The 26,240-nt window shown below is 40.9% G+C and overlaps 2 protein-coding genes across 3 annotated transcripts in view; one reads left to right on the top strand and one right to left on the bottom strand.

The window, feature by feature from the left end:
- LOC117385649 (uncharacterized) overlaps nt 1-7,346 on the top strand; it is a 28,007-nt gene extending 20,661 nt beyond the window's left edge. The window contains exons 9-13 of the mRNA XM_055228633.1: nt 2,288-2,505; nt 3,398-3,694; nt 4,102-4,273; nt 4,954-4,995; nt 5,079-7,346. Coding sequence (XP_055084608.1) covers nt 2,288-2,505; nt 3,398-3,694; nt 4,102-4,273; nt 4,954-4,995; nt 5,079-5,180 — 831 coding nt within the window. The 3' untranslated portion in view covers nt 5,181-7,346. The remainder of the gene's footprint in view (nt 1-2,287; nt 2,506-3,397; nt 3,695-4,101; nt 4,274-4,953; nt 4,996-5,078) is intronic.
- Nucleotides 7,347-9,750: 2,404 nt separating this feature from the next.
- Nucleotides 9,751-24,929, bottom strand: nr2f6a (nuclear receptor subfamily 2, group F, member 6a). 2 transcript variants are annotated; one of them, XM_033983061.2, is made up of 6 exons: nt 24,309-24,929; nt 23,184-23,976; nt 20,211-20,305; nt 14,984-15,318; nt 12,646-12,892; nt 9,751-10,591 (listed from the first exon to the last, which is right to left on the bottom strand). In XM_033983061.2, exons 2-6 carry the CDS (start codon nt 23,450-23,452, stop codon nt 10,317-10,319), a joined length of 1,221 nt encoding a protein of 406 aa, XP_033838952.1. In that variant the 5' UTR covers nt 23,453-23,976; nt 24,309-24,929; the 3' UTR covers nt 9,751-10,316. The 2 variants fall into 2 exon arrangements, with proteins under 2 accessions (XP_033838952.1, XP_033838953.1); XM_033983062.2 differs by having other exon boundaries at nt 14,984-15,315.
- Between the last annotated feature and the right edge of the window lie 1,311 nt (nt 24,930-26,240).

Here is a 26,240-nt window from a genome sequence, read left to right as displayed (position 1 = left end):
TGGGTCACGCGCTCTGCTCTTTAAACATGCATGACCCAGACTACGCCGCAACGCTACACCCGCTACAATGAGAAAATGGCACCCACCGCTCTGACGGACATGCGCTTTGACAGTCCCCTTTTTTAACACATGAAAGTAGTTACTGTTAGGGTTGTCAAAAGAATTGGAAATCAGATACTGAACTATATTAAAATTAGCATCTAAACTGGATAGTCATCGGAGCAAGTATCGATACTAAAAAAGTCACATTCACAGGACAGAAATGAACTTTTCCTGAATAGCTTTAGAATGATGTTGAGCTGCATCAGAACAAATATAAGACACATAGGCTGTGTCTCAATTCGCCCACCTGGCCTTAGAATCACCATTGGAAGGGCGGTTCGAAGGGCAGTGACGTAATTTCCGGCGCGACAAGGGCTGTCCCATTTCAACCCACCCTACTGAATGCGGCCGACAAACCTGCCCTTCCCTTTGCACCGTTTCCATGGAGATCAGACGTAACCGAAGCCTGCATCCGTGCACACTTCACGCACTTCTATATCCCGTCATGCACCGCGCCTACGCAAAAAAGGGAAGAAAATGGAGTCCACTGCGCAATATACGTTCAAATGTTCGTACTGGTTTACCTCATCTACAACAGAGCAACATGAAACTGTTAAATCTGAATAAAGATCTGTACAGTGTGTTTGATGATTAAAAAGGAGTTACATGGAATAAAGGAATGTGCAGTTATTGCTAGACAATAAGAAGACATTTTTATCATTAAAAATTATTACTGCAATAAGAATAATGTAAGAATCTTCGTTTCTATTGTAAGCGTCAAAGACCAAGAGACTGAAACGTAAAGTCAGAAGGGTTTAATGAGTTGCACACAGGTAATGTGAACAATGAAGCAACGGACTCTGAGGAAAGGACAGAACAGAGTCCTGAGACGTGCACAAAATCTTCATGTGTTCCGGTACATTCCATAGGTCTGCGCCCCTCGTGGGCACGTGTCATTTACCTTCGTGTTAGTAAATCAAGACACTAGCTTGATGTAGCGCTGCACTGCTAGAAAATACCTTATAATAATCAGATGAAAAGAACTGGCACGACATAGAAGGGAAACAGTGCCCTCTACTGTTATTAAAGTGGTGTAGCCACTGGCCAAAATACCGAACCATTAAACTGCAATATCCCACTATATGTACAACTAATCAGTGTTCTCTGGTTTATAGACTATGAATGTAAAAATTATATTGTTACCTCTGTCTCTGTTATTACGTTTTCACAAGGTATATTTTGTTTAAGTTATGAAGTAGCTACAATTGAGTAAAAAAATCACCTCGAACGTTATATTTGCCTATTGATATTCAATCTAAAAAAAATGAAACGGCTGCGAAGACGACATCTTGACTTTTTTTCTATTAAATAATAAATCATTAAAGATAACGTACGTAATGTACGTATCGTACGCTCAAAGACAGCGGTGGAAGTGCGGTCCGTGGTGTGGGCCTGTCCCACTTCAGCAAGATGGCGGCTACACTGAGGAGGGTAGATTCTCGACCGGAACCTTCAAACTACACTTTTGAAGAGTACTTCGTAAGGACCCTTGAAGGGTGCATTTGGCGAATTGAGACACAGCCATAGACTAATATACAACCATGGACCACTATGAACCTACTGGACGACTGAGGGATTACACAGATATAAGGCCACATGGGAATATAAAAGAAAGAACTACCATTTAATGTTGAAAATCACATTCTATTTTCTAAAGAAAGAATGATTTTAATTGTCACTGTAGTATTTGAATTCCTAACCTATTCCACTGCAGATACAATGTCCCTGTTTTACATGATACAGATCCAAAAGTCTGTATCATTTATCACTGACACAGACTTTGGATCAAACACAGATGAACTGAACCCTTCTCTCCTTAAATAGCATGCTTCTGTGTGTTAAGGAAATAATTATTTTGGGGTGAAAACAACAGCTCCATGGATATAAATGAAGCAATAAAAAGAAAAGCAACACATTTTATCTGTTGTGTTGTTCATATTTCTGCCTCAGTGCCGCTCAGTCTGAATGTTGAGGAGCATTATTCAAATAAAATGATGTCGGTGCATAACCTCTGTCGGAGAAGTGGGTGGGGAAAAGTGTCTGTGTTGTGTCAAACAGCAGATCGTCACAGGGATCAGATCACAATTCTATTATTATCACTCTGTCACGCATGGGGCTAGTATTACTTTGCATGGAATGTTCCACACTATGGCATTAATCTTACCTGTTGCTGTCCTGTTCACAGGGCGACCAGACCAGAGACTCCAGGAGCACGCAGCAAGCCCCCACACTGGTCATCTCTGAGACCACTGCTCCAGACCTCAGACTGGAGAACTGTCCGGTCTCCTATGGCAACCGCACCGTCTCCCATGGCAACCATAGCGTTTCCCATGGCAACCACAGCGTCTCCCATAGCAACCCAACAGGCAGCGTTCAGAGCGAAGAAAATTACAACTGCAACAGGTCAGTGCAGTTAAGAATAACATGTTAAAAGCATTTCAACTGGAGATTCAGGGAAATTTGCAGTGACATTAATACAACATTTGCATTATTAATATCTATAAAGTGGCATTTACTGACACATGCACTTTTGCTTTAATGCCAAATGTACACAGTGTATAAATAGTCACATTTATGAGCTCTCACTGGAGCACAAATTATTGACAACTTTATGTGAAGGCAGTTTTCTCTGTTCACAGACGGTTTATACTATATTAATAACATTTTACACTCTTTCACAACAACCGCCCTGGAACTGAACTAGTGGTCTCTGACTCCAATCAAACACACAATCGCACTTATAAACATGTTGTGAAGAGTCTTGCTCGAATTTATTGCAGTGGTGATGCTGGGGGCTAAAACCCACCCTGTCAACTCTACAGCTGTGGCTCAGGCTCAGTGCCTCCACGGGGGTCATGAGAATAATTATGTCATTTATAACAATAATAATGTAATAATAAATTGAATTTATATAGTGTCTTTCAAAACACCCCAAGCTCTTTACATAGCATTATTTATTCCCTTCCTCACTTGGTGGTGGGAAGCTACTATTGTAGCCATAGACGCCCTGGGGCAGACTGATGGAAAGAGGACACAACGACAGTATGCACTAGTGCCACTGCCATCTCACAGTGGCACATGGTTAGTTAGCCTTTAGCCAATGAAATTAATCTATGAGCTATATCCCCCACAATAAGACTACATTTTAACAGAAGAATGCCTATTTCAGTGGGAGACCTGGGTCTAATGTTTGGTCAAATGCCATTGTTATTATACACGGCACAACTGCCCCTGACAATGACGTGACCCACAGAGCATAGTTCTGTCTTTCAAACACATGTATCTCTGCGTGCAGTGTGTCTGCAGACAGCAGTGCTCGTCGCAGTACCAAGCCTCACCACCAGAGCCCCGCCCCCCTCTGCAGCAGCGACTCAGACATGACCCAGAGCACCCGGAAACTCCCCGAGAAGAGGTCCCACAGAGCACCGAGCCAGGAGCCCCCCAAAAACCACAGAGCACCGAGCCAGGAACCCCCTATGCCCCCCAGGCCGCCTGCTGAGGACCTGGTGGAGTCCCAGTGGGAGACGGGTTACACCACCGGAGGAGACACGGGCAACGAGCTGGACCAAGACCTCTCACAACATCTGTTCAGGTGGGTGCTTAAAGCTGCACTGTGTAACTTTTTTGGTTGATGGTTCTACCACCTGCTTGTCTCCATGGGGATGTGATTATTTTGCCGGTGTTCAACTTGTTCAATTACAGGTGTTTTTATTGCTTAAAATACCATGAAAAGAACATTTTGTTCTTGATTTGTCTGAACTAACACTTCTTGCTCCAAACAAGTTTCTACGGCACAGAGGACCAAAACAAACCACAGTGTGACAGTTAAAAAGGGACGTTTCAACTTTTAGTCCCTAATCAAACTAAATTAGAGTTTTGTGGCCACAATGTTCTGAAAGAGTATAACTTTTGAATTATTTCCTGTAATAACATCTGATGAGAAAAACAACTACGACCATATTGTTTTTGGATAAAGAATATTTTTGTTTGTGTCTCTAGGCAGTACCCGGCGATCATCAGCGACGAGCAGCGGCGCCAGTACAAACGGGAGTTTGACTCAGACCTGGCCCAGTACAAGAGCCTCTGTGCGGACATGGACGACATCAGCGACCAGATGCACAAGCTGAGCCGCGAGCTGGACATACTGGACCCCTCCTCCATCAAGTACCAGGTAGGACTACACCTTCATCAAATACCAGGTAGGACTACACCTGCATCTGGTACCAGGTTGGACTATTTACCTCCCAAATACCAAGTAGAACAGTACATTCATACTTCATGCATCAAGTATCAGGTCTACACAGAACTACAGGTTGGACTACAAAAGTAGAACCACACATATCCATCAAGTATCAAATGGACACACACTAGATGAAGTACACCAAATACCAGGTAGGACTGCACCTCAGTGAAGCACCAAGTAGGACTATATCTCCTTCAAGTCCCAGGTAGAGCTGCATCAAGTACCGGGTAGGACTACACTCATTAATTTCATTTATCTTTATTTATACAGGGAGAGCCCAATAAAAACACTCTTTTTCACAATCGTGCAGGTAAAATATACAATGATACAAATAAAAACAAACAAAAAACTGCATAAGTCCATAAGTCTAGATCTACACCTCGATCAAGTACCACATAGAGTGCCATCAACTTCCAGATAGACTACACAACTGCATCAAGTACCAGGTACAACTACACCTCCAAGTTAGGACTACACACACACTTCATTAAGTACTTTTAAACTATAATGTATTATTATCACCATATAACCCAACTATGTTTATATATTTTGTATAGTTAAGACACAGTAATCGGTAATGGAGTAATCATTATGACTTTCCATTACAGGGAGTAGCAGATGAGTACAACAGACTGAAGGACTTAAAAAGAGTAAGTCTAAATACCCTACATTACTACATATCCACTCTTTCAGTCCAACTTAAGCCTGCTTTTCTTTTCTGTGTTCTTTACAGACAGCAGATTACCAAGCCAAGAAGAAACAATGCCGAGAACTTAGACAAAAACTCTTCCATATCAAACGTCTGGTGAAGAACTACGACCAGGGCATGTGCTGACCCCACAGTATGAACTCAACTCTGTAGTTCTGGTTTGAACGGGTCACCTGACGAACAACACATTTATGTCTGTTTACTGTTCATGTTGAAAAGGGATGCACCGACATGATAGTGGTAATATCGGCACAAAAAAAATGAGCTGCGCTGAGTATCGGTTCCATTTTATCAGTTCAGCTGATATCCTCTTTGGGCCGATAAATGATGTAATAAGACTATTAACAGGCTGATTTTGGCCTAGATGTCTCATAATGTTTAAACTTTTAGTCATACGAAGGTTGGTAACTAATCATTTGAAGGATAAAAAGTTACAGTTACATTACACAGTGTGAACTGTGTTTTAAGGAAAATGTGTAATTTTCTATCCCCACACTGATGTTGGTTAATATCGGGGATCAGCAGATACTTTGATTCAAAGTATGAATATCGGTCTCGGTAACTGAAAAAGCTGGATCGGTGCATCCGTAATGTTAAAGACATTATATTACCTCACATCAGTTAAAGGTCCTATATAATGCACTACTCTGGTTCATAAACTACTTTTGGATCTGCTTTGGCATTTCATGTTTAGATTAGAAAAGGAAATTAGGTTTTATATGTGTCAAATACAACTGACGAGCACACTGTGTCGATATTTTTACATGCAAGGCAGTAAAACACCAGCAGATGGGGTAAAGACTCCATCTGCTGACACACTGAGAAGTTTAGTAGTAAAGTGAACTAAAGTAGCTCGTGATGAAGTTGCTTCACTTCAAAGGTTATCTTTGAAGTGAGGCTGAAGGCAGAGTGTAAGCTTTGTAATTTGTAATGATCCAAAGGCGCCTGATGGAGGTGTGTGGACTATAAAAACATGAAGGAGCAATCTGGGTTATGACCTGATGAGTGTTTTGAGCTCTCACAGGGGAGACAAAATATGATAGTGGAAACAAAACAAAGTGTTTTCAATGAGGAAAACATGATTAAAGAAAACATTTTATGTCTCTTCTAGTATTTAATAATAAACTGTCACATAAGTCAGATCAAATTTTACATTGTGTTCATGGTAAACCACAATATTGAGTTCATTAATGACTCCTTAATAGAAACAGGTCCATTGACTTTCTGTTCAAAACTGCAAAACCGATTCTCATTTGCTGGTCCCACTTCTTCATAATGGAGTTTCATCGTAGCAAGCAACAGATTTTCACTTTTGTGTTTATTTTTGACATTTTTTAACCCTGCATATATGACCCTGTGTACTTTTATGAATAATCTTAAGAGCAGTGGGCGGGGATAAGAGGTAGGTAAAAACATAAATGTTCACACTCAAGTCTCAGGATGACACAGGATCAAATATGAATCAATCAATCAAAATACAACTGTGACTAAGCTAATGATGAGGCAACACTCTTATAACATAATCAAAGGTCCTTGCGTGAGATTGTAGCCATGTTATAATGTTGTTACCTCCTCAAAAACTTGGGAGTTGTGTTTTGTTTCATTCACACATGTTTGAGTAACGCTTTATTATTAGTCTGTCTACATCTCCAAAGCTCAAAATGCTCTGTTCCACCTTGTGATGTGATGAAGTAGTTTTCAAATTAACAGCTACCTTTTACCTTTAGTTCAGCGGTGATGGGCTGAACTCATCCAAATGATTCTAGTGAAGGTGAATGGAGTTTAAAAACACAGTGGAGCACTTCCTGTATTACCACTTGACATCACAAGGTGGAACAGAGTGTTTTCTGCTTGAGAGAAGAACTCAGACTAAATATGCAGTTTGTGTGTTAAACATGTGTGAAAGAAACAAAAGTCCAGGTATGTTTTTGATGAGGAAACAACAAAACAGATCAGAAAATAGTACAGTGTGGGTCCTTTAAATGCTTGTAAATGTCAGTACCATTTAAGAGGTATTTTTTTGGCACACACACAGCCAAGATTGTTTTGATACAGGTGGACCGTGCATTTCTGTGACAATCCACCTGTCAATCATATCAAACTGGAAAATATGATTAACCCAAGAAAAATATCTGTGTAGTAGGCATAATATAGGACCTTTAAGAAATACTCTAAGGTAATTTTAACTGCATGATTCCATCCAGTATTTACAATTTATTAACCAACTCTGAATCTGAAAATGTGTTTTTAAATGCTCTCGGGATAAACACACAAAAGCTGGTCGTACATGTCCCTGTGTTTTATTTGGCATTCCTCATACAGATGCAACACAACACTTTTTCAAGTCTTCAGAAAGAAAAAAACAAACAGAAATAGACACCATCATCTGTCCATTGTTTTAATACACATGAAATCTTCAAAGCACAAATATAGGAAAACATTGAGTAGGCTATAATCATTTTCTGACAGAATAAAAAATTCTCAAATCATCAAATCATCAGTTTCACCCGTTTAACTTTTTAAAATCTTTTCGTAATAAATGCTTAAGTCTTGTCATGTTGCACGTCGCATGAATGGACTACACATTGCTTTTGGAGACACTTACATGAGGTAAACCCAACGCGGGGCAAATTCGGTGACGTTTTGGCATTACACGTCCTCGCCAATCAGAAATGAGCTGTAAAAAAATGAGCATCGGGGATTTAAAATGGCGTTGTATGGGGAGGGTTTGTGTTTGAAATAGTTAACATAATTTTACATACGAGACAAATAAGGTGTGATTTAAAGGAGCACTGTGTCACTTCTAGGTGGGGGTTTCTTAGCGGGTTGTTTCCATGGAGATGCTACTTCTTTGCGATGGCATTAGCATGTGTTTCTTGCATTTATTTGATTCTAGGCGTCTTATTCACCCCTAAAATACCTGAAAAACACAATTAGTCTCTGTGAGCAGGTGACTCATAACTTGGCCTGGTGGCTAGACCTGCAATAGAGAAGTTTAATGCCATATTGAGGAAAATTCACAGCGAAGCAATAACATCTCTATGCAGACAAGCAGGTTCCTCCACCAGAAAAGTTACACAGAGCTTCGTCAAAGAAATAGTGACATTTGGTATTCAAAAATTGCACAGTATTTTTATATTTTAACACAATGTACATAACCGCTTTACAAATGCTTTATTACCTGATGTAAAAAAATAATTATAGTTTTTTCTTATGCAGTTATTTTGGTAATATAATGTACCCTTTGAGAACTAAATTTGGTATTCTGTATCAGAAAAAAAAACAATCAGATATTAAAATGTTCAAATCTCCCCATACAACTCCACTCAGATCCCGGGTTAACAGTGACTCTCGGCGTCACATCTACAGTTTGTGGGGCCAGTTTCTATGGCGATACATGAAGCTCGTTTCGACATCTAAAAATGGCAGAGGTATTTTTATGAAAATACACATAGAAAAAACATATAGGAGTAACAGGGAAAGAAACACATTAAGAAAGAAGGAAACAACTCAGAAATGTGGCCAAAAACATGCAAAACGTAAATTGGCCTGAAATATTTACAACAATACAGTTTTAAGGGGAAAGTAAACTCGCGCTGCAACAAACATTTCTGTATGAGTTAAAATAATAGTTGAATTAAAATTTTAACCTTGAATTTAAACAGTTTCGACCAGTATTATTGTTTTACGAATTTATTTTGTCAAAATTATGATTATTTTCAGGTCACTTCAAAATCATTTAAAAACCTTTAATTCTAAGTTCAATGATTTGTCAAAATTGAAGTAGGAAATTCTGCCAAAAATAGGGGAAAAATTTGTATCCTAGATCATTATTTTTCCTTTAAAATATACCAGTAACTTAATACAAATTTTGAATAATTTTGATCAGAATTATTACATTACATTATATATTTAAGTTGAAGTAGGAAATACTACCTAAAATGGGAGAAAAACTACTCCAGAAGTTTTTTTCATCAAAATGTAAAAATCTATGAAAACCTAGAATAAGTCACAAAATAAAATTAAAAAAATCAAGATAAATACAATTTTAACTCATGTAGAAATGTTTTGCAGTAAAAACAGCTCATAATCTGGTAGTGTTTCACATCCGGAAAACCAGACAATTTTTTTTCATTTACCAAAAATAAAAAAAACAAACTCACAATTCAGCTGATCATATAAAATACGTGAAATCAAGATACAAGAAGAAAGACAAATGCTTGCTTTAAGACTCATCAAACCAGCGCCCCCTATTGTCCACACTGAAAAACAAGGCAGTCGTCAAAAAGAAGGCGATTTCTGGTGATCCGCGTGTAGAGGTTTTTTTGACAAAAGTTGAGGTATCAATCCGATTTTTACGGCAATGTAAAATGTTTATGTTTTGACTTGAATGGTAAAAACTTTGGTGATTTTTTCTTTTTTTTTTCCTTACCAAATTTCAGTCTTGAAAGCTTTTAATTTTTGATGATTTTGTCCCATTTCATTCAAAGCTCACAAAAAAACCTGCTTAACCTTCCACCGAACTTACCACATCTTCATTTTCAGTCTTTCTTGCCCTGTGGAGTTGACATGTTACGGCAATTTGCACCATAATGAATCCCAACCGGGGGTCCCATCTGTGATCTGGCAACGCTCCAGAGTTTCAACCAGATCTGGCAACCCTTGGAGTCCTGTTTGTAAGCCACAGACGCAGCTGGGGAGGTAAAATGGCTACTCCGCATATGTAGGGTTGTCTCAAATCTGGCAACGTTCTGGGTTTGTTTGGTCCAGTTCTGGCAACCCTGGGAGTCCTGTTTGTGAACCGCAGATGGAACGTGATGGGTCGTTTTTGGGAGGTAAAATGTCTACTCTCTGGGCACGTAGGCTTGTCCCGTCTCTGATGTGGCAGCGTTCCTTAGTTTTCACCAAATCTGGCAACCTTTGGAGTTCTGTTTGTATGCCATAGATGGAACGCAACTGGTACTTTTTGCAGTCGGGGAGGTAAAATGGCTACTGTCCGGGTAGGCAGGGTAGTCCCATCTCTGATCTGGCGACGGTCCCAAATTCTCAACCAGATCTGGCAACGCTCCCGAGTTTGATCCAGATCTGGCAACTCTTGGGAGTCCTGTTTGTAAGCCACAGATGGAACGCATCGGGTACTTTTTGCAGTAGCCTGGGAGGTATAATGGCTACATCTCTGATCTGGCAACGCTCCAGAGTTTTCAATCAGATCTGGCAACCCTTGGAGTCCTGTTAGTCCTGGTAGTCGGGAAGGTGAAATGGCTACTGCCCTGGTACATATGGCCAGCTGATAGAACTCCCGGAGAGTTGCATGTCTCGGATGAGGGTCTCGATGGGAGTTTTACCGACCAGGCGCATGAAAAAGAGCTGTGAGATGAGGTTCGCGGGGACGGCGCGGAGGGCGGGGAGGCGGAGGAGGAGACGGCCGAAGCGCTGTGGCTGGCTGGGGTACTGCATGCGCTCGTATTCGGTCAGAGCCACCTGGGCCTTCTCCTGTAGGGACTCCACGTGCACCGAGTCGGTCAGGCCGCATGCGTCTGGGGGAGAGCAGAGGGGGGAAGAGGTTAACAACTGACAGGTGTGTTATAACGCCGTTTCCTCATCAAAAACATACGTGGAGTTGTGTTTTGTTTCATTCACACATGTTTGAGTAATCCTTAAAGCTCAAAATGCTCTGTCCCACCCTGTGATGTCATTTACTAGAACTTTTCAACGGTTCCTTTTATATTTAGTTCAGTGTTTTCAGTTTGAGAGAAGAATACGGTTTCATTCATGCACGTTTAGTCACAGAACTCCAGATATGTTTTTAATGAGAAAGCAACATTATAACATTGATTGAAAGTAATCTGCGTAAAACCCTTGAATAACAGGTGAAAAACTGAGCACTATATTGATCCACTTTTCTGTTGTAGGATAACACTGTCTCCATGGTGATAATGTTATTGCTTTGCCTGGAACCTTCCACGGTATGGCAGAGGAGTAAGGAGGAGATGATTATTCCATCAGCGGCTAAACTATGGTGACGGGATGGGAAATAAATGGGAAAAATATGTTTTTATAATCCATGTATCTGATGATTCATTTAAATGAAAAAGTGCAGGTTTAAAATTTTGAAAATGTTTATAATTTGTCTTGCAGTTTAGGTCCCAACTTTCAAACCAGGGACAGAAGTGAGCAATGAAAACTTGAGGAGGGCATTACTCAGCTGTGTGGGCTGGTTACGTAAACAGTCGTGATGCTGCCATTACCGGCTCAAATATTTCTGTCAAACCTACACGCTAAAACGGTTTGTTTTTGGGAAATGTTTTGAAACTATAACAATCTGCAACAACTACCACACATTTAGACCAAATTAATCCTCGGGGCATTTCCTTGATTATGCCAGAAGATGGTGCCAAAGTTAAAAGTTGAATGTCCAGTTACAGTGAAGTGGTCATTGAATAAAAGCAAACATAATTCAATTGTTAAAGTGTTATAGCCATGAAATTAAATTGTAATTTGAGCCTCCTGCATTTCATCTCGAGGTTGTTATGACTAAACAAGCCCTCTTTTTGTCCTGTGTGCATGAGAAAGAACCAGACTATTGATTTTCCATGGCTTTGTTAGTGCACAGTTAAATGCTTGCTAAAGTAGGCTACTTCACAGGGTCATTATTGGACATTTGGAAAACAGTTTCAGCAGCAGTAGCGCTCTGGATCAGAAAATATTTTGTCTTTCATTTCACTTTAATGTATTCTGTGTGATGAGGACAAAAACAGACACTGCAGTTTTATCTCTGGCACCGTATGAGCAGTTACAAGTTTAGAAATTCTGACAAAAATTTCTTTTGACTCCAGCATGAGGTCAAAACAATGGTCACTGATAAATGTTGACCTCTCGAAGTACAAAACTCACTACATTATTCATATAGCTACACTTTTAACAGTTACATCCTGTTGATCTTTTCGCAGGTTTTCAAAGGGCTTGTACCTGATTTTTTTTTGTGTGTCTTGCCCCAGTACAGATATAGCAGCTCTTGAGATCAAAGTAAGTCCACTGTGTACGGTCTGCATCTAAAATTGGGTATTTTATGGTCTGATAATAAGAAAGTGCAGTTAGCATGGTAGCTTACCGTGATGGCAAAACTCCACTTTGGCCTTTGAGAGTTGTGAAAAGCTCTTATAAACTCATTGAGGTGAATAATTAGGATGTGAATGTGTCTTAATTTGAGTTATTTGGTTACACATTTATGACCAATTAACCAGGTGAAACTACAGTATTTTGATGTAATTTTTATCCAAAAACAGACAAAAAAGCATGTTTTTCTTTTTCATTAGTTTTTTCTTTTGGTTGTTTTTTGCTCTAAAAGTCCTTCCTGCTTGTTTCGTGGAGAATTTTCCAAATGATGGTTTTAACTAAACAAATGCATTCACATTTTCATAGAAGTACAGAAGAGAAGATAACATAATAAAATAACAAAATTACATTCAGAGCCTCAAACACTGCATAGTTTTGGTGTAAAGTGCAATACAAAAGCTGCAAGAGCCAAACCAGAAGTGAGAGAGAGGACTAACTATAACAAACCCATCCTCCTCCATGTGTGTGTCCTCACCTGGAGAGAACAGTGCGATGGCTTTGAGGCAGCTGTACTCCGCTGAGTCCACCTGTAGTCTGGTCAGCTTGTCCACCTGGTCCTGGAACACTCGTACCTGGTCCATGAAGGAGACCACGCGCTCCGCAGACATGGGCGAGGAGTGAAAACCCGCCGCGGCCAGCAGGGGCGCCATGTGCAGGGGCAGAGCCGACTGCGCCGCATTCAGGATGAAGAGTTCACTCCAGCTCAGACGCAGCAGAGACACCTGGGAAAACACACATCAGTGAGTACAGAGTCGTTCTTGGGTTTTAAGGGGTGGGAGGAGACAATGGTGCCGTGACTCCTCAGACAGAAGCATCAGTGCCACCGTGATCCCTGGGGAAGCTCATCTCTCAAGATCCAGCTGGTTTCAGTCAAGTAGACAGAGGCCTGGTCAGTTTACATTGTAATATATCGTTTCTGTGAGCTCACTGCATGGGTTTTGTTTTATTCACTGTGTTTACTCCAGCTAATTTTGAACATGCAAATGTGAGTCCAAGTGTGGTTTTAGGTAGAGGATGGTTTAAATATGTAAAACAAGAGTCCTCAGGTGGGCCTGTCTACAAGCCCCATGTTCAGTCCTACTCATGTTCAGCCTTCTAAGTGTGATGCCAACCCACTGCTACCAAAGAGTTCAGTACTTTAATATCATTACCAGATTGACCAATCTATTGCTGCTCAGTTACAGAGCAATGTTGGTGTAGAGTTCAGTGACACTTTCATATAGCTTCAAGTCAAAATCCTCCAGAACTAAATCTGTCTGGAATTGAACTGGTCATACAGTCTGATATCAAAGAGCCATATAAAAAGGGGTGGACTGATTACAATGGGTACGATATGTTTTTAATGAATCTTTTTGCTTTAAACACCAGTTCTGCAGAGTACATCGCACATGCATCACTGCTGATTATTACAATATACTCAATATCCAATATATATGTAATATACATTACACTTTTTATCATTAATATGATGAGACTAAAACTGGAGCTGCTCCTCTGTTTTCTCTGTCGTTCCCTACTTTCAGACAAACACTTCCTTCCTGATTTGAAGGACTTTGTGAGGACCCATAGAAAAGAGGACCTTTCCCCATTCAAAACATATAATATTTTGATTTGAATTGTTTAATTGCTATGACCATGGACGATAGTTCCCATATTTGAAATACCTGAATATGTTTAACTGTAGTTGATAGGGGTTAATGTCCATGTGCTGACAAGTTTAACTGTTTGTGGTAGTTTTTAACAATTGCTTTGGGACATTTTTGACTTGTCAACTAGTAAACTCACCATTTGTAACAATATTCCTTCAAGTTACAAAAACTAATGATGTTTTGTGCAATTATAAAATACAATGGCCTGACTACATAATCATACCAATAATCATACCTACCATAAAAAGACACAGCGTGGAAAAATCTTCTACATTTGTATCAGCAGCAAGATAAGTAACTACCGATATATGTTATATGGGGGTTTTAGATCTGATCTCATCTGGAAAAGTAAAAATCAATATGAGTGTGGGTAATGCCCTGTGCAGTTATTTTGACGGATCCTTCAATAACCAGTCAAGAACAGAGGCGGCACCATAGACTGTGTAAAGAAGTGGCTGACTGATGTCACCCACAGCGTTCGGCTCAAAGCAGTTATAGCAGGAAATTTGGAACCAAGTTCCATATTTGGAATTCCAACTGAGTCTCATAGCAACCAAAGAACCAATCTGAAGTGAGGCTGTTGAAGGTGACGCAACTTCCTGCCCACCCCGGTTGTTTAGCAGGGAGCGGGACACTGTCAATCAAACCTGTTGCTAACACTAGCGGGAGCCACCTCTGGGAAAGAGGAGTAGCCCATTAGAATGCTGACAGCAGCAGTTACAGAGAGAGGGGCAAAGTTTTTACAATAGAAAATGAATTGATGGAAACGGAAGAGCACCCATGCTCACTTCCTATTTGGAATGCGGGGGGCTATAGAGTCAATGGGCGGCACGTGAGGTCACTGCTGCTCCAGAGCACTTCTCCTCAGGGAAGCTTCACTGCTTAACTTATGTGCATTTGGTCAAAACACAACATGTCTCATGATTAACACGTGAACTTTGACAGGCCTAGATATACTATAATTTCCATTATAGATATCGGCCGATACCAGTCCATCCTTAATAAATTGTTCCATATTTGAATTGACGCCATTATTTGAAAAAATAAATACTACAGACAGACACTGAGGTTGATGGAGGAAACAACAGTGGCTAAAAGAAACCTGCTCATACACAAGGACAACATACAAACTCCACACAGAAACAAAGCCAAAAAAACTCTCACCTGATCAGAGACTGGCAATTCGGGGAAGTAGGGAATATTCCGGGCCCACTCCACAATGCTGAAGAGGAGGCGCGCGGCCAGCTCGCAGATGTTGTCGATGCCCATGGCGTTGTCCGGGCCGCTCTGCTGGCTGTACTGGTGCCCGTACCGGGAGTTAGGGTACGGCTCTGCGCGGAGGAGCTGAGAGATGAGCTCCGACACCGGCTGGCCCCCTCCCCCGCCGCCATTGTTGTTGTTGTTGTAGAAGTCTCCTCCTCCCAGACCGCTGGCGCCCCCTATGGGAGTAATGGAGGGACTGAGGCTGGCCTGAGGGGGGATGCGGCCGCGTTGGACTGCTGTGGTGAGGGTTGGGGGCACAGGGGAGGACAGGGGGAGGAGGGGACACAGAGGACAAGAAGAATAAGTTAAGGAGGAGTTATGGAGTGCTTGTAAGTCACACTGCAAACTTTTAAACACAAAGCAGAACTGTCATAATTATCACCATTATATGTCCATTGCAGTATAAATATTCAAAGTATTTGTATTTGTGAGGTAGGTTCAGTTTGATGGTGAAGGTGTAGTCCTCCGTAAAGACAAAGGAAGTTTGCAAATGTATTTTGACTGATTCTAACATCAACCACATGAAAAATATAATTTGTTTACCAGGACAACTGGGCTGTTAAGTTATTCAGTTTTCAACCATACTTTTACATGATATGGATTGTTTAAACAACAGTATTACTTTGGGGTGATAACATAGTCTAATTGAGGAATATTAAATGTATCAATCTCAGACCAAGTTACAGGTCAGATCTGTGGACACAATAATGCATGCTTTACAATGTATTTATGAACTGTACAAACAACTGATTAAACAAATGCTAGACAGCAGCAAGATGGAGTCTTGTGATATTTGTGAGTTCATAAACTCTGGAGAATCCATCCTGGTGTACTCGTGTCATAGGACTCTGCTGCGGGTTGGTGGACCAATCACAGAGCAGCACTGTGGTTTGTGTGGAAGTCAAAGGTGAAGCGCTCAAGCCGAAACAAACATGGCGACGCTGACAGACACTTCAGCCTATTTCAGCTTTTGCCATTTTGTTTGTGCAAATGAGCTGAAGGTAAGAGCTTTGTGCATTTGTGTCTGTTCTTTTCTCTCGACTGGATTTAACCAAAGTTAAATTTCTCCGCTTGTTGCGCTGTGACAACCAATCAGCTTGTTTATTTGTTTGAATGTACCAATAGGCCCCAATCAATTTCAGCGAGAGCCGTTGCAGATTGATGTGTAGAACTCAATTCAGAGTGCTGCACATTTCAATCTGCTGTGAGCCGGGTGAGTTGGATATACCAGGCAAAGCAAAAACATCTCCTTGGAGACAAGCTGTGGCAGATACCTCATCAAAAAGTTAGGCAGCTCTCCTTTAATCATTCAGAGCTTAAAACCACCAAAAGCACACAGACAGACAAAGAATACGGTGGATCGTCTGTAATACTTTCTAATGATAATCCCTCCAGTACTCCTCTCCTCTGCCCTACATCTGAAACACCCTTGGAACAAAGCTCTATACTTTTCATTCACACAAGAGGAGGTCTGGCTAAACTCAAAAATGCCTCATGGCCAGCAGCCTCACAGACGGTTCACTGAGCGCAGATATATGCATCTGGAGCGCTGTACGCCTGCTCTGATTATGCGCCCTGGAGGAGGGAGACAGGGCCGGATGTGCGGCCATTAGCGAATCTGCCCATGACCTTTGACCCTTCTGGCTGCGGGGGAGGGGGGTTGTCTTCAGGGGCTAGTAAAGTCTCCCATTAGGCAGCTTCACGGTGATAATGGGGATGAGCAAACAGTTATAAATCACAGAGAAGGGATAAAAGCAGGTTAGGTGGAATTTATGAGAGGAAAGTAAAAGATTGCATGCATTTCGGGATCATACTGAAAACTTTTTTGGATAAAAAAGCAGTAAACCTCTTCAACATGTTGTCTTAAAGTGTCTCTTACCCAATTTTTCCCTTGTATCCAATTTCTCAAATTTTGTCTTGCCCCAGCCCCGTGCCGATATATTGTATTAGCTGCTCTTGAAGATGCGACTGTGGGCTGCTTACCGTCTGCATCTAATTATAAAGCATTTTATTGTTTGATAATCAGGAAGTCCTCCTTTAGCATGCTAGTTGTTGTTAGCATTACTGAGATGGCAAAACTCTGCTCTGTCCTCTCTTTTCACTCGCTTTTCTCTGTTGTGAAAAACGTTTGTAAACTCATGGGGACCTGAAGATGATGGTGCCAGGACAAAGATCTGTAGAAAGGTCGCACTGTTCACAGTACAAGTGCAAAGTTTTCAAGGGATTTTTTAGGTCATTTTTACACTGCCACGAGTTAGAAAGAGCATGTGCTGTGCAGTTGGGCTGTTGTAAACCCAACAGTCGTATTCTGATTCTCACTTAAAGCCCTCTCCGAGAGCGTTTGTGAGTAGAGCCGCTTTGAGGCCACCTGTTTCACTCTGGAGCAGAGTGAGTGTAGTGTGAACACGGTTAACCTTAGGCCGTCCACAGTTACAGTAAAAGTGCTTGGACATGAGTAAAAAGCGTTCTGATCATGGCCGCTGCAGAGCTGCTGTTTGACACGTTCGTCGACAAGGAAATTTGGAAACTTATCAGAGACTCCTCGATGCCTCTGTCTGTGCAGGTGAGTCTGGGTCTGTGTGTGTCATTCAAAAATCTTTTTCTCCTTTGCCACCAGCACGTACAGTCCTCACTGTGTACATACCACAGGTTAAAGAAAAGACCACCGTGTATAGGGGAAACGAGTGTGTGCATATTCATGGGGCTTTGTCCGCTTGAAGAACGTTGTCATGGAAATAAGTTTGCCAACCAGCTGATGGACTCTCACGTGGCTCATGGAGCGGTGTTTGAGGTGAATGATGCGAACAAGGCCGACTCAACCGTGAAGTAAATGGAACTAAATCTAGCTCGTACCGGGGTCGGTCCACAGAGCCACTAACGTGAAAACAAAAAAACAATAAAAACACCCATAATTGAATAAATGTCAGACAGATACATTTGTTGCCACTGTAGAACGTTTCAGGCAACACAATAACATCCTAATTGAGCAGTTTTTCAAATAATACACCTCAAATTTTCCACGCTGTTCAGGGAACTCCTTAACCTGTCTTAAGGCCATACTTTCCTGAGTGAGTGAATTCATTTGTCTGCATGGATCTGTATTGATTGTGGGCTTAGGGGCAGATCAACAGCAGATGTTTGCCCAGCTTTAACAGGGGCTTACAGAGCTACAGGTGTGAAAGCCATGGATCCCCCTGTCGCTCACTACGTTTACATGCACGCCAGGAAAAACTGATAACATACACTACATTACATTACATGACATTAGGGGCAAAGTAAGAGGCGTTCAACTGCAGGAGTTAAGAAACAGTCAGGAAAATACAAGACATGTGTTTAGATGTGTACTCACTAATTTTAGATCAGCAGCAATGACAAACTAGGGCTCACCACCACGGACTAGCACACACTGTGAAAGTAAAAACTACTGGAGCTTCAGTGTGTTTATTTGTACTGCAGAGAGCAAATAACTGATAAAATACAGTTCCTAGCCTGCCTGGAAATCAAATGTATGACAGTTGTTTTCATTAGCAACTATAGCTGCATAGTTTAGAGCTAAAGCTAAATTACTAGGTGCATCTTAAGGTCTTTTAGCCGCCCCATTTGTACCATACACTGTGTACAGAAGTGGACTGAGCGAGCCAGCTAACTGAAGCTAGTGCATGTTTCATAGCAATCAAACGGCCAATCAATAGCCAGGGTGTTGAATGTACTTGGCCCTCTGCTGTCAATCAATCATGTTTCTAGCGGGAGCCGGCCTCGAGGAAAGAATGCGTCCGATTGGTCAGTAAATATTATTCATATCTTGATTTACGGACAAAATTAAAACATTTTACGACCAAAACGACGGGCCTGACAACAGCAGTGAGCGAGCTAGGGGCAACGTTTTTTCAAGAGAAAGTGAATCAAAGCCAGAGTCGATGCAGTCAATTTGCACTGATGTCTACTTTCAATTTGGGGCACAGTGGCTAGTGACTAATATTGAAACACGATACTCATTTCAGCAAGTATCGATACTGCAAAAAAAAAAAAAATCACATTAACAGGACAAATTTTGAGCTTTACTTAAAAATTTCAGTATGATTTTGAGCTTTATCAGAACAAGTGTGACAACTCATGGCTTCATAAAGAAAGTACTATGGTTTGATGTTGAAAATGACATTATAAAAAGTGGCATTTTTAATCTTCATTGTGGTATCGTGATCAGCATCGCGTACTGAGTCAATTCCTTAGCATTGAAGTCGAGTTTGAAATTTTAGTATTCACACTTTTGTGGTTCTTTGCCTTGTCCCGGTCTACATTTAGGACAAAGACGATTTGAATTGGGTTGTTGAGCGCACTCGGTGTTCTCTGTGTATGTAAACGTACTGAGTGAGGAGCAGTCAGGGTATGAAAGCCCTCTTACCGGCAGTAACAGTGATCTGACACACATGAGTGACTGGGAGCAGATAGGACCAGACACATGTCAGCTTACTTACTCCTGTTATGACGATACTGGAGAGGTACACAGCAGATCTGAGTCACTGTGGTCGGATAAAGAAAATACACTCTCACTATCTTTTATGGGTGGGCGATGGAGAAAAAGAATATCGTTTTTTGAGGTTTGTTGTTTTGTAAATGTCTTGGTTGAGGTTCCAAACGCGCAGGGTGAAAAGTCAGTTTGTGGGCAAAAGCTTAACCGACTGCACCATCGTCAAAACTCTCAGATCTATGGGCATTCTGCACTATTATATAAATGTTATTGCTTTTGACATTGAGCTACAAAAACAGTTAATAAAAACAGAACAATAATATCTAAAATTTCCAAAAAAGTATGATTCAAAACAACCAAAGCAGTTAGAGGCTCTGTACCCGACTTTTCCATGTATTTGAGCAAAAAGTGTCAGATATATTATATAAGCAGCACTCGAGGTCAAAATAAGTCTGCTGCGTGTCTTATCGTGCATCTTATTGTCTGAAAATCAGGAACTGTGTGTTAGCATGTTAGCTGTTGTTAGCATCATTAACAATATAGATCACAATTAAATTCTTATCGCCCTAAGAGTGGTCACAGGGCCAAAGATGTTAGACGCCACTGTCCCGGCACATGGACACTATCAGTAGGTTCCCGTGAAGTAGTGTGAGTAGTTACCTTCTTTGCGCATGCCCACTCGGAAACACTTCTTGAGGCGGCAGTACTGACACTGGTTCCTGTGGTGCTGATCGATCTGGCATTCTCGATTTGACCTAAAGAAAAAAAAATAACAACAACTGAGTATTTTGAGGGATTAAACATGATACTTGTGTGTGTTTCTCCATCCAAAGGAAAAAAGGCCCTATACCTGAAAGGTTTTTATTCTGCACTCTGATTATTTGTGATTATTCATGTTTTGATTTGTGTTATTTTAATGTCTTTCTTATTCTGTAAAGCACTTTGAATTACTCTGTGTACAAATTGTGCTTTTCCCATGTATTTGAGCAAAAGTTGTCTTACCCCAGTACAGATATATATCGTATAAATAATATAAATATATATGTATAATAATGTAATATTGTGTGCATCTAATTATAAAGCATTGTCCGATAATCAGGAATTGTACATTAGCACGCTAGTTGTTGTTAGCTTTACCGTGACGGCTAAACTCGGCTTTCGTCTCTGAGAGTTGTGAAAAGCGCTAATAAACTCATCGCGGTGAATAATTGGCATGGACAGAATGCATAATGTAAGAGAGGAATAACCTTCAACCGCTGCAAACTGTTTAAAATAAATTTACGTTTTTAAGACTGTAAAAATCAGATACAGAGACGTTAACGTTCAAGACCAAAATGAGTTCTGGCTAACCTTCGAGGCGTAATTTAGCTGTGTGGGACGATGCATTGGGATGATAATTACGCCCAAACACTTGAGCCTGGTGCCGATTTTTGGAGTGCAGTTATGGAATCATTTGTGGAAGTACTTGAGAGTGACTGCATGCATCAATATTACATTAGGTTTGCACATTTTCCATTAAGATGCAGGCAATGTCACACTTAGAGACAACAGATGCTTGGAATACATGGTTATTTTGGTCTGAAACATTTCTATAACACATCCTTTTCAAGACATGGCATTTGTGGCTAGGTACTGCAACTACTGGCTTGTACTGCATAGACTTAAAGAAGAATGCTAATAGTGTACTATGTGTGAAAGGTTCATTTCTGTCCTTTAATGTAACTTTTTTAGCATTGATTCTAGTTCAAATGAGTTTCTAGTTTTGATACTAGTTTTAGTATCGATTGGTGTCTGATTTTCAATGCTCTTTGCCCTATATTATACTGTTTCTATCATGCAGTGTCTGAGCTAATATAAAAAGCAGTAAGTCATGTTGCTAAAAACCATCCACACATCATTGTTTTTAAACGCTAAATGGACCAAACTGCAAATATAAGCTCACATTTTTGAATGTCAATTTTTACACAAGAGTAAAAAATATATTTATTAAATATTATTATTATATATTTTATTTTATATTTTAATTGAATGAATTTATTTTTTCATTTAATATGGTTGGAAGAGAATGTAGTAATTAATAAGATTCAACAGTTCATATCTGGAAAGGTAGTATGGTGAATAGAACAGTTACTCATGGCGACTCTAAAATGTCATAGCAAGAATGAGATTTTTGTCATGTTTCATAATGTCTGAAAAGTAATACACTAATTTGATTACTCTGGTTGTGCAATTTCAGCTTGGTCTAGTCTTGCATTCTGCCACAGTGTCACTGAGCAACACATTACAACTGCTGTGCCGTTAATATTTATGTATGAATGTATCTCATGTTTTGCTCATTATTATGTGCTGCTCTGATCCAGAAACCTAAAAACAAAAGAGCAGATGATAAATTGACTATGCCGTTCCCCTGTTGTTATTATGCCGCTGCAACAAAACCAGCGTGCTATTTCATAATGTACAAGTCCACTGTATTGTTGTAGAGTGAATCTTTTAACTGGCCAAAGTCGGTCAAAATTGTTAATATATCAACTTACTACAATGATCTGAAAAAAAGTAAATATATTTTTCTTATCTTATTTTTACCATATTTACCTCTCTTGCATTGATGTTTTTCCATGTTTTCTAAACGTAGAAAAGTTGTTAAACATTGTGAATTTAATAACAGTATGACTTACAATAGACATGCTACGTTAATATAAATGATGTAATGTCGTGCTTCATATTTACTGCAGCTCGTGAACCTCTGAGCTTCAAGTACGATGGAGCTACAGAATCAGTGTTACAAAATAGTTTACAATGTTATTTTTCGCTGCAATAATTTATGTTATTTATTCATCATTATGACAATGTTGTTATTTCTCGTAGGCGGTCTGCCACTTGCTTGTCTCCATGGAGATGTTGCTGTTTTGCCTGAAATGTACCACGGTATGGCATTAAGTATGGCAACTTATCTATCTTGCATTTATTCAATTCTAGGTGTTTTATTGCTCAGAAATGATGCATTACTCTGAGCAAGCTCCTCTCTCCACAGATTTTACCTGGTAGCACAGCCTGCTTGTCTCCATGGAAATATATAATGTTGAATGTTATATTGTGGAACATTACGGGTGAAAGCAATAACATTTCCATTTTCTATTTTCTGATCTATGTTATAATGTTATTTCCACATCAAAAACATACCTGGAGTTATGTTTAGTTTCATTCTCACATTTAACACTCAAATCCTGCATAATTAGGCTGTGTTTGTCTCTTAAACAGAAAACACTCTGTTCTACCTTGTGATGTCATTCGATAATACAGCACTAAAATCATTTGGATAATTTCAGCCCAAAACGACTAAAGGTAAAAAGTAGCTGTTAACTTGGAAACTATTGCTCTGCGACATCACGAGGTGGAAAAGACCATTTTGAGCTTTGGATATGTAGACAGACTAATAACAAAGTGTTACTCAAATATGTGTGAATGAAACAAAACACAACTCCAGGTGTGTTTTTGATGAGGTAACAACATTTTTAACATGGCTAAAAGCTCATAAGTGTCAATTCTGTATAATATGACACTTTTAAGCCGTATCTCAAAATGACCAGTATTATTTCATCCATGCCCCCCCTCCCTCCCTCTCTCCGCCCTCACCTGCAGGTGTAGCTTAGATTCCTCCTCACGCTCCTCTTGAAAAAGCTTTTGCATCCTTCGCAGGTGAAGACCCCGTAGTGCTTCCCGCTGGACTTGTCTCCGCACACCACGCAGTCCACCACACAAGCCTTGTCATCCTCCCCGGCCTCCATGTCGCTTCCTCCAGCCTGGGGAGAGCCGTCCTCCTCCTCCCCCCTCAGGTACGCCTTCTCCCCCAAGCCGTTGGTGCCCCCGTTTGGATCTCCCCAGCCCCCACTCACCATGGCCATTTCTTGGTTACCCCGCCAGAGAATAGAAAATTGGACACGCACCCAAAATTACTGGCTGCTGTCACAGGGGAACATGTATATTAGGTTGTCCTATGATTGGAAAGGTCACTGTTTAAAATGCATGACCATAACCTTGCAAGAAGAATCCAGTGAATTGCCTCTACAAATTGTACAGATTTCTGGTTTTCTTATGTTGTCCTTGCATATGATAAACATACAAAAATATCCCCCAGCTAAACAACCAGATGCCAAAGTGGAAAAAAAAAGAAAAAATGGTTTGAACTGGGGCGTAAAAACAGCACTCCTTTTTGTCTCCTCCCCCTCCACTATGACCTGGAAACAATCTCCAAGTGCAGCAACTTTTTCTGCGTGCTACAAAATATCCCCCCAAATGTTCCCTGTTATTTCTTTAACAGTCTAACGCACAGTCGGCTCGATATCTGGGCCAGCAGCTCCTGAGGTGGTGTGTGCGTCCGATGGCTCTCCAAAAGCTAGGTTAGCAGCCTGGCGTCGCTTCAGGAAACCTTTAACGGGAAACAGTCGTAAACAAAACCAGTTATTACGACATTACAGCAATATAAACACGTTATAATGCATGAGGAGGTTAAAGAAAACGCAAGGGAAAGAAAACGCTCATGGTTAGGTTTGTTTAGACGAGGAAAACGCGCAATTTCTCCATTTATCAATCGGGTCAGCTCACGGATGGATGAACGTTAATGGCTGAAAATGGACTTCAGGTTAGCTAGCACATGCTTTGAAAGCTCTTAGCAGCTTTGATACAGTGCCTCTAGCATCTAAAACGCTTCTAAATCCCTTTAAAACCACGGTAAACCACGTAAATCTCAACACTTCTTACCGAAACGCGTTAGCTCGCTCCCCTTGGCTCCGTCGGACGCTAAACCCTCAGATCTTCTATCCGACCAAAGGGGCTGTCTTTCTGCCGTAATAATCCTCTCAGCATCGTGCCAGCTGCTTTTCCGTAAACCCCGATAGAGATATCCAAGCGTCTTCTGATAAAAAACAGATAAATCGTGCGGGAAAGCGTGGTTTGGCTCGGTGCGTAATGGAAGCGGTGCGTACGCTCGCGCTCCGTCCGTCCGTTTAGCTGCAAAAAACGCGAAGACGTGGACGTGGACGGGTCTCTCTGGTCGAATCAACCCGCTCCTGTGACTCGTGAGAAAGGGGGAAGTCTCGGAAGCGGTGTCCCCGGAGCTACGGAGCCCAGCACGGTCCCAGTAAACGCGCGTGTTCAGAGCTCCATGGCCGCTGGCTCCCACTGGCGTTCAGCCCTCAGTCTTTTGTCAGTGTTTGCCCACTCAGACCTAATGACTGGCGGCCTCTTTAGCGTTAGCTGCTGTGTGTTTGGCTGCTGCTCCACCACCGTCCGTGCTTCCGAGTGTGAGTGCTCCGTCTGTGGGCTCCCTCTCTCCGGGTGAGGTGGGGGTGGGAAAGTCAAATCACATTACAACAGCTTGGTGTAGTTTTAGGTCTTTTCTCTTTGGCTTTTTGCGCGCAGGGCCGTTTCTAAGAAGGTGGAGGCCCCAGGAATTAAGTAATATTGGGGAGGTCACTTAAAGTAGTCATGCAGATATGTTAAATTAGGGAAGTGATGACAAAATATGACACATGAACTGCAAAATGTATGTAAAAGTGCATGTGTTTCAGATCATGTTTGTGGACATCGGCGGGTTTCTTCAGTGGACTTTCATGTTTCACTACAATCCTAAATAACTGCGGCCTCTTATTTGGATAATATGATTTGATTTTATTTAGATTTTACTTGCATACAGAGATTGCCGAGTCCTTTAGTGGATTTATAAGACGCTATTAACAAAATACAATAGTCCAGACGTGTTACAAAAAACAATAGACTCATTTAAACAAACTCATCTGCCGCTTCTTCCAGGCTTTACATAAAAATGATGCCAACTTATAAACACTAGAATTAAACAACCATTTCATCTTTGTCGTCATTACACCAGAACATATCAGAGGGATAAGGGATTTCTAAATCCATCATAAAATGGACAATGGATCATAACAGTGACCATTCAAATCACAAATCTGATATTGATTTATAGCAGACCAAAACTCACCGCTTTTGTATTTGTGGAATTTACAGATATCGATAGTGGTATCAATTTAGAATCAGCTCCGATACTTGGACTGGGTATTGGTTCCAGGACATAAAATGATCGCTCCATCCAGCCCTTTATCTATCTGTTCTGGTGTAACATTAGTGGAGATGCTTAAAGCTGCACTACGGAGGGTACGTCACCTGCTTGTCTCCATGGAGATGTTATTGCTTTCCCTGCAGTTTTCCACAGAACGGCACTAAACTTGTCTTTTCCATGTGTTTAATATACCTTTATTGCTGACAAATACATATATTCTAAATGTAAATGGGGTCAGGTTTTGGCTGATCTGAACTGCACTAGGTCATGGTGGCATGTTCTGCGTGTCTCCTTGGAGATATCTGCGTAATCCCTCGGTCGTCCAGGTCTGATCTATAGCAAAAGGCAAAGGTGTGGTTAGCCCCTCCCTTCAGATACATATAAGGCAGTGTCCACCAACAATCTGACCAGAACTGAAGAAGCGGCTTATATGAACAGCGAACCGTCTTCTCTTCTCCAACCATTTGCCCTGCTTGGAGATAGTTACTTTAATATCATGCTGTGGAAAATTTCAATAAAGCAATAGCATCTCCATGTATTGGCACGGTGAAAGCGGGATCAGTGCTTTTCTAATTAGCTCTATAACATGTCTCCTCAGATACGTCCTTTCTTCT

Source organism: Periophthalmus magnuspinnatus, chromosome 17 (genome assembly GCF_009829125.3).
Source record: "Periophthalmus magnuspinnatus isolate fPerMag1 chromosome 17, fPerMag1.2.pri, whole genome shotgun sequence".
NCBI lineage: Eukaryota > Metazoa > Chordata > Actinopteri > Gobiiformes > Gobiidae > Periophthalmus > Periophthalmus magnuspinnatus.
The sequence above is the reverse complement of the archived record's forward strand: the minus strand, read 5'-3'. Positions and strand labels throughout refer to the sequence as shown.

Coding starts and splice junctions, on each gene's coding strand:
- nr2f6a (XM_033983061.2), bottom strand. CDS start 23,452: ATGGCCATGGTGAGTGGGGGCTGGGGAGATCCAAACGGGGGCACCAAC. Junction 20,306..23,183: donor AATCTAAGCTACACCTGCAG/GTGAGGGCGGAG, acceptor TTTTTTCTTTAG/GTCAAATCGAGAATGCCAGA. Junction 12,893..14,983: donor AATTGCCAGTCTCTGATCAG/GTGAGAGTTTTT, acceptor GTGTTTTCCCAG/GTGTCTCTGCTGCGTCTGAG.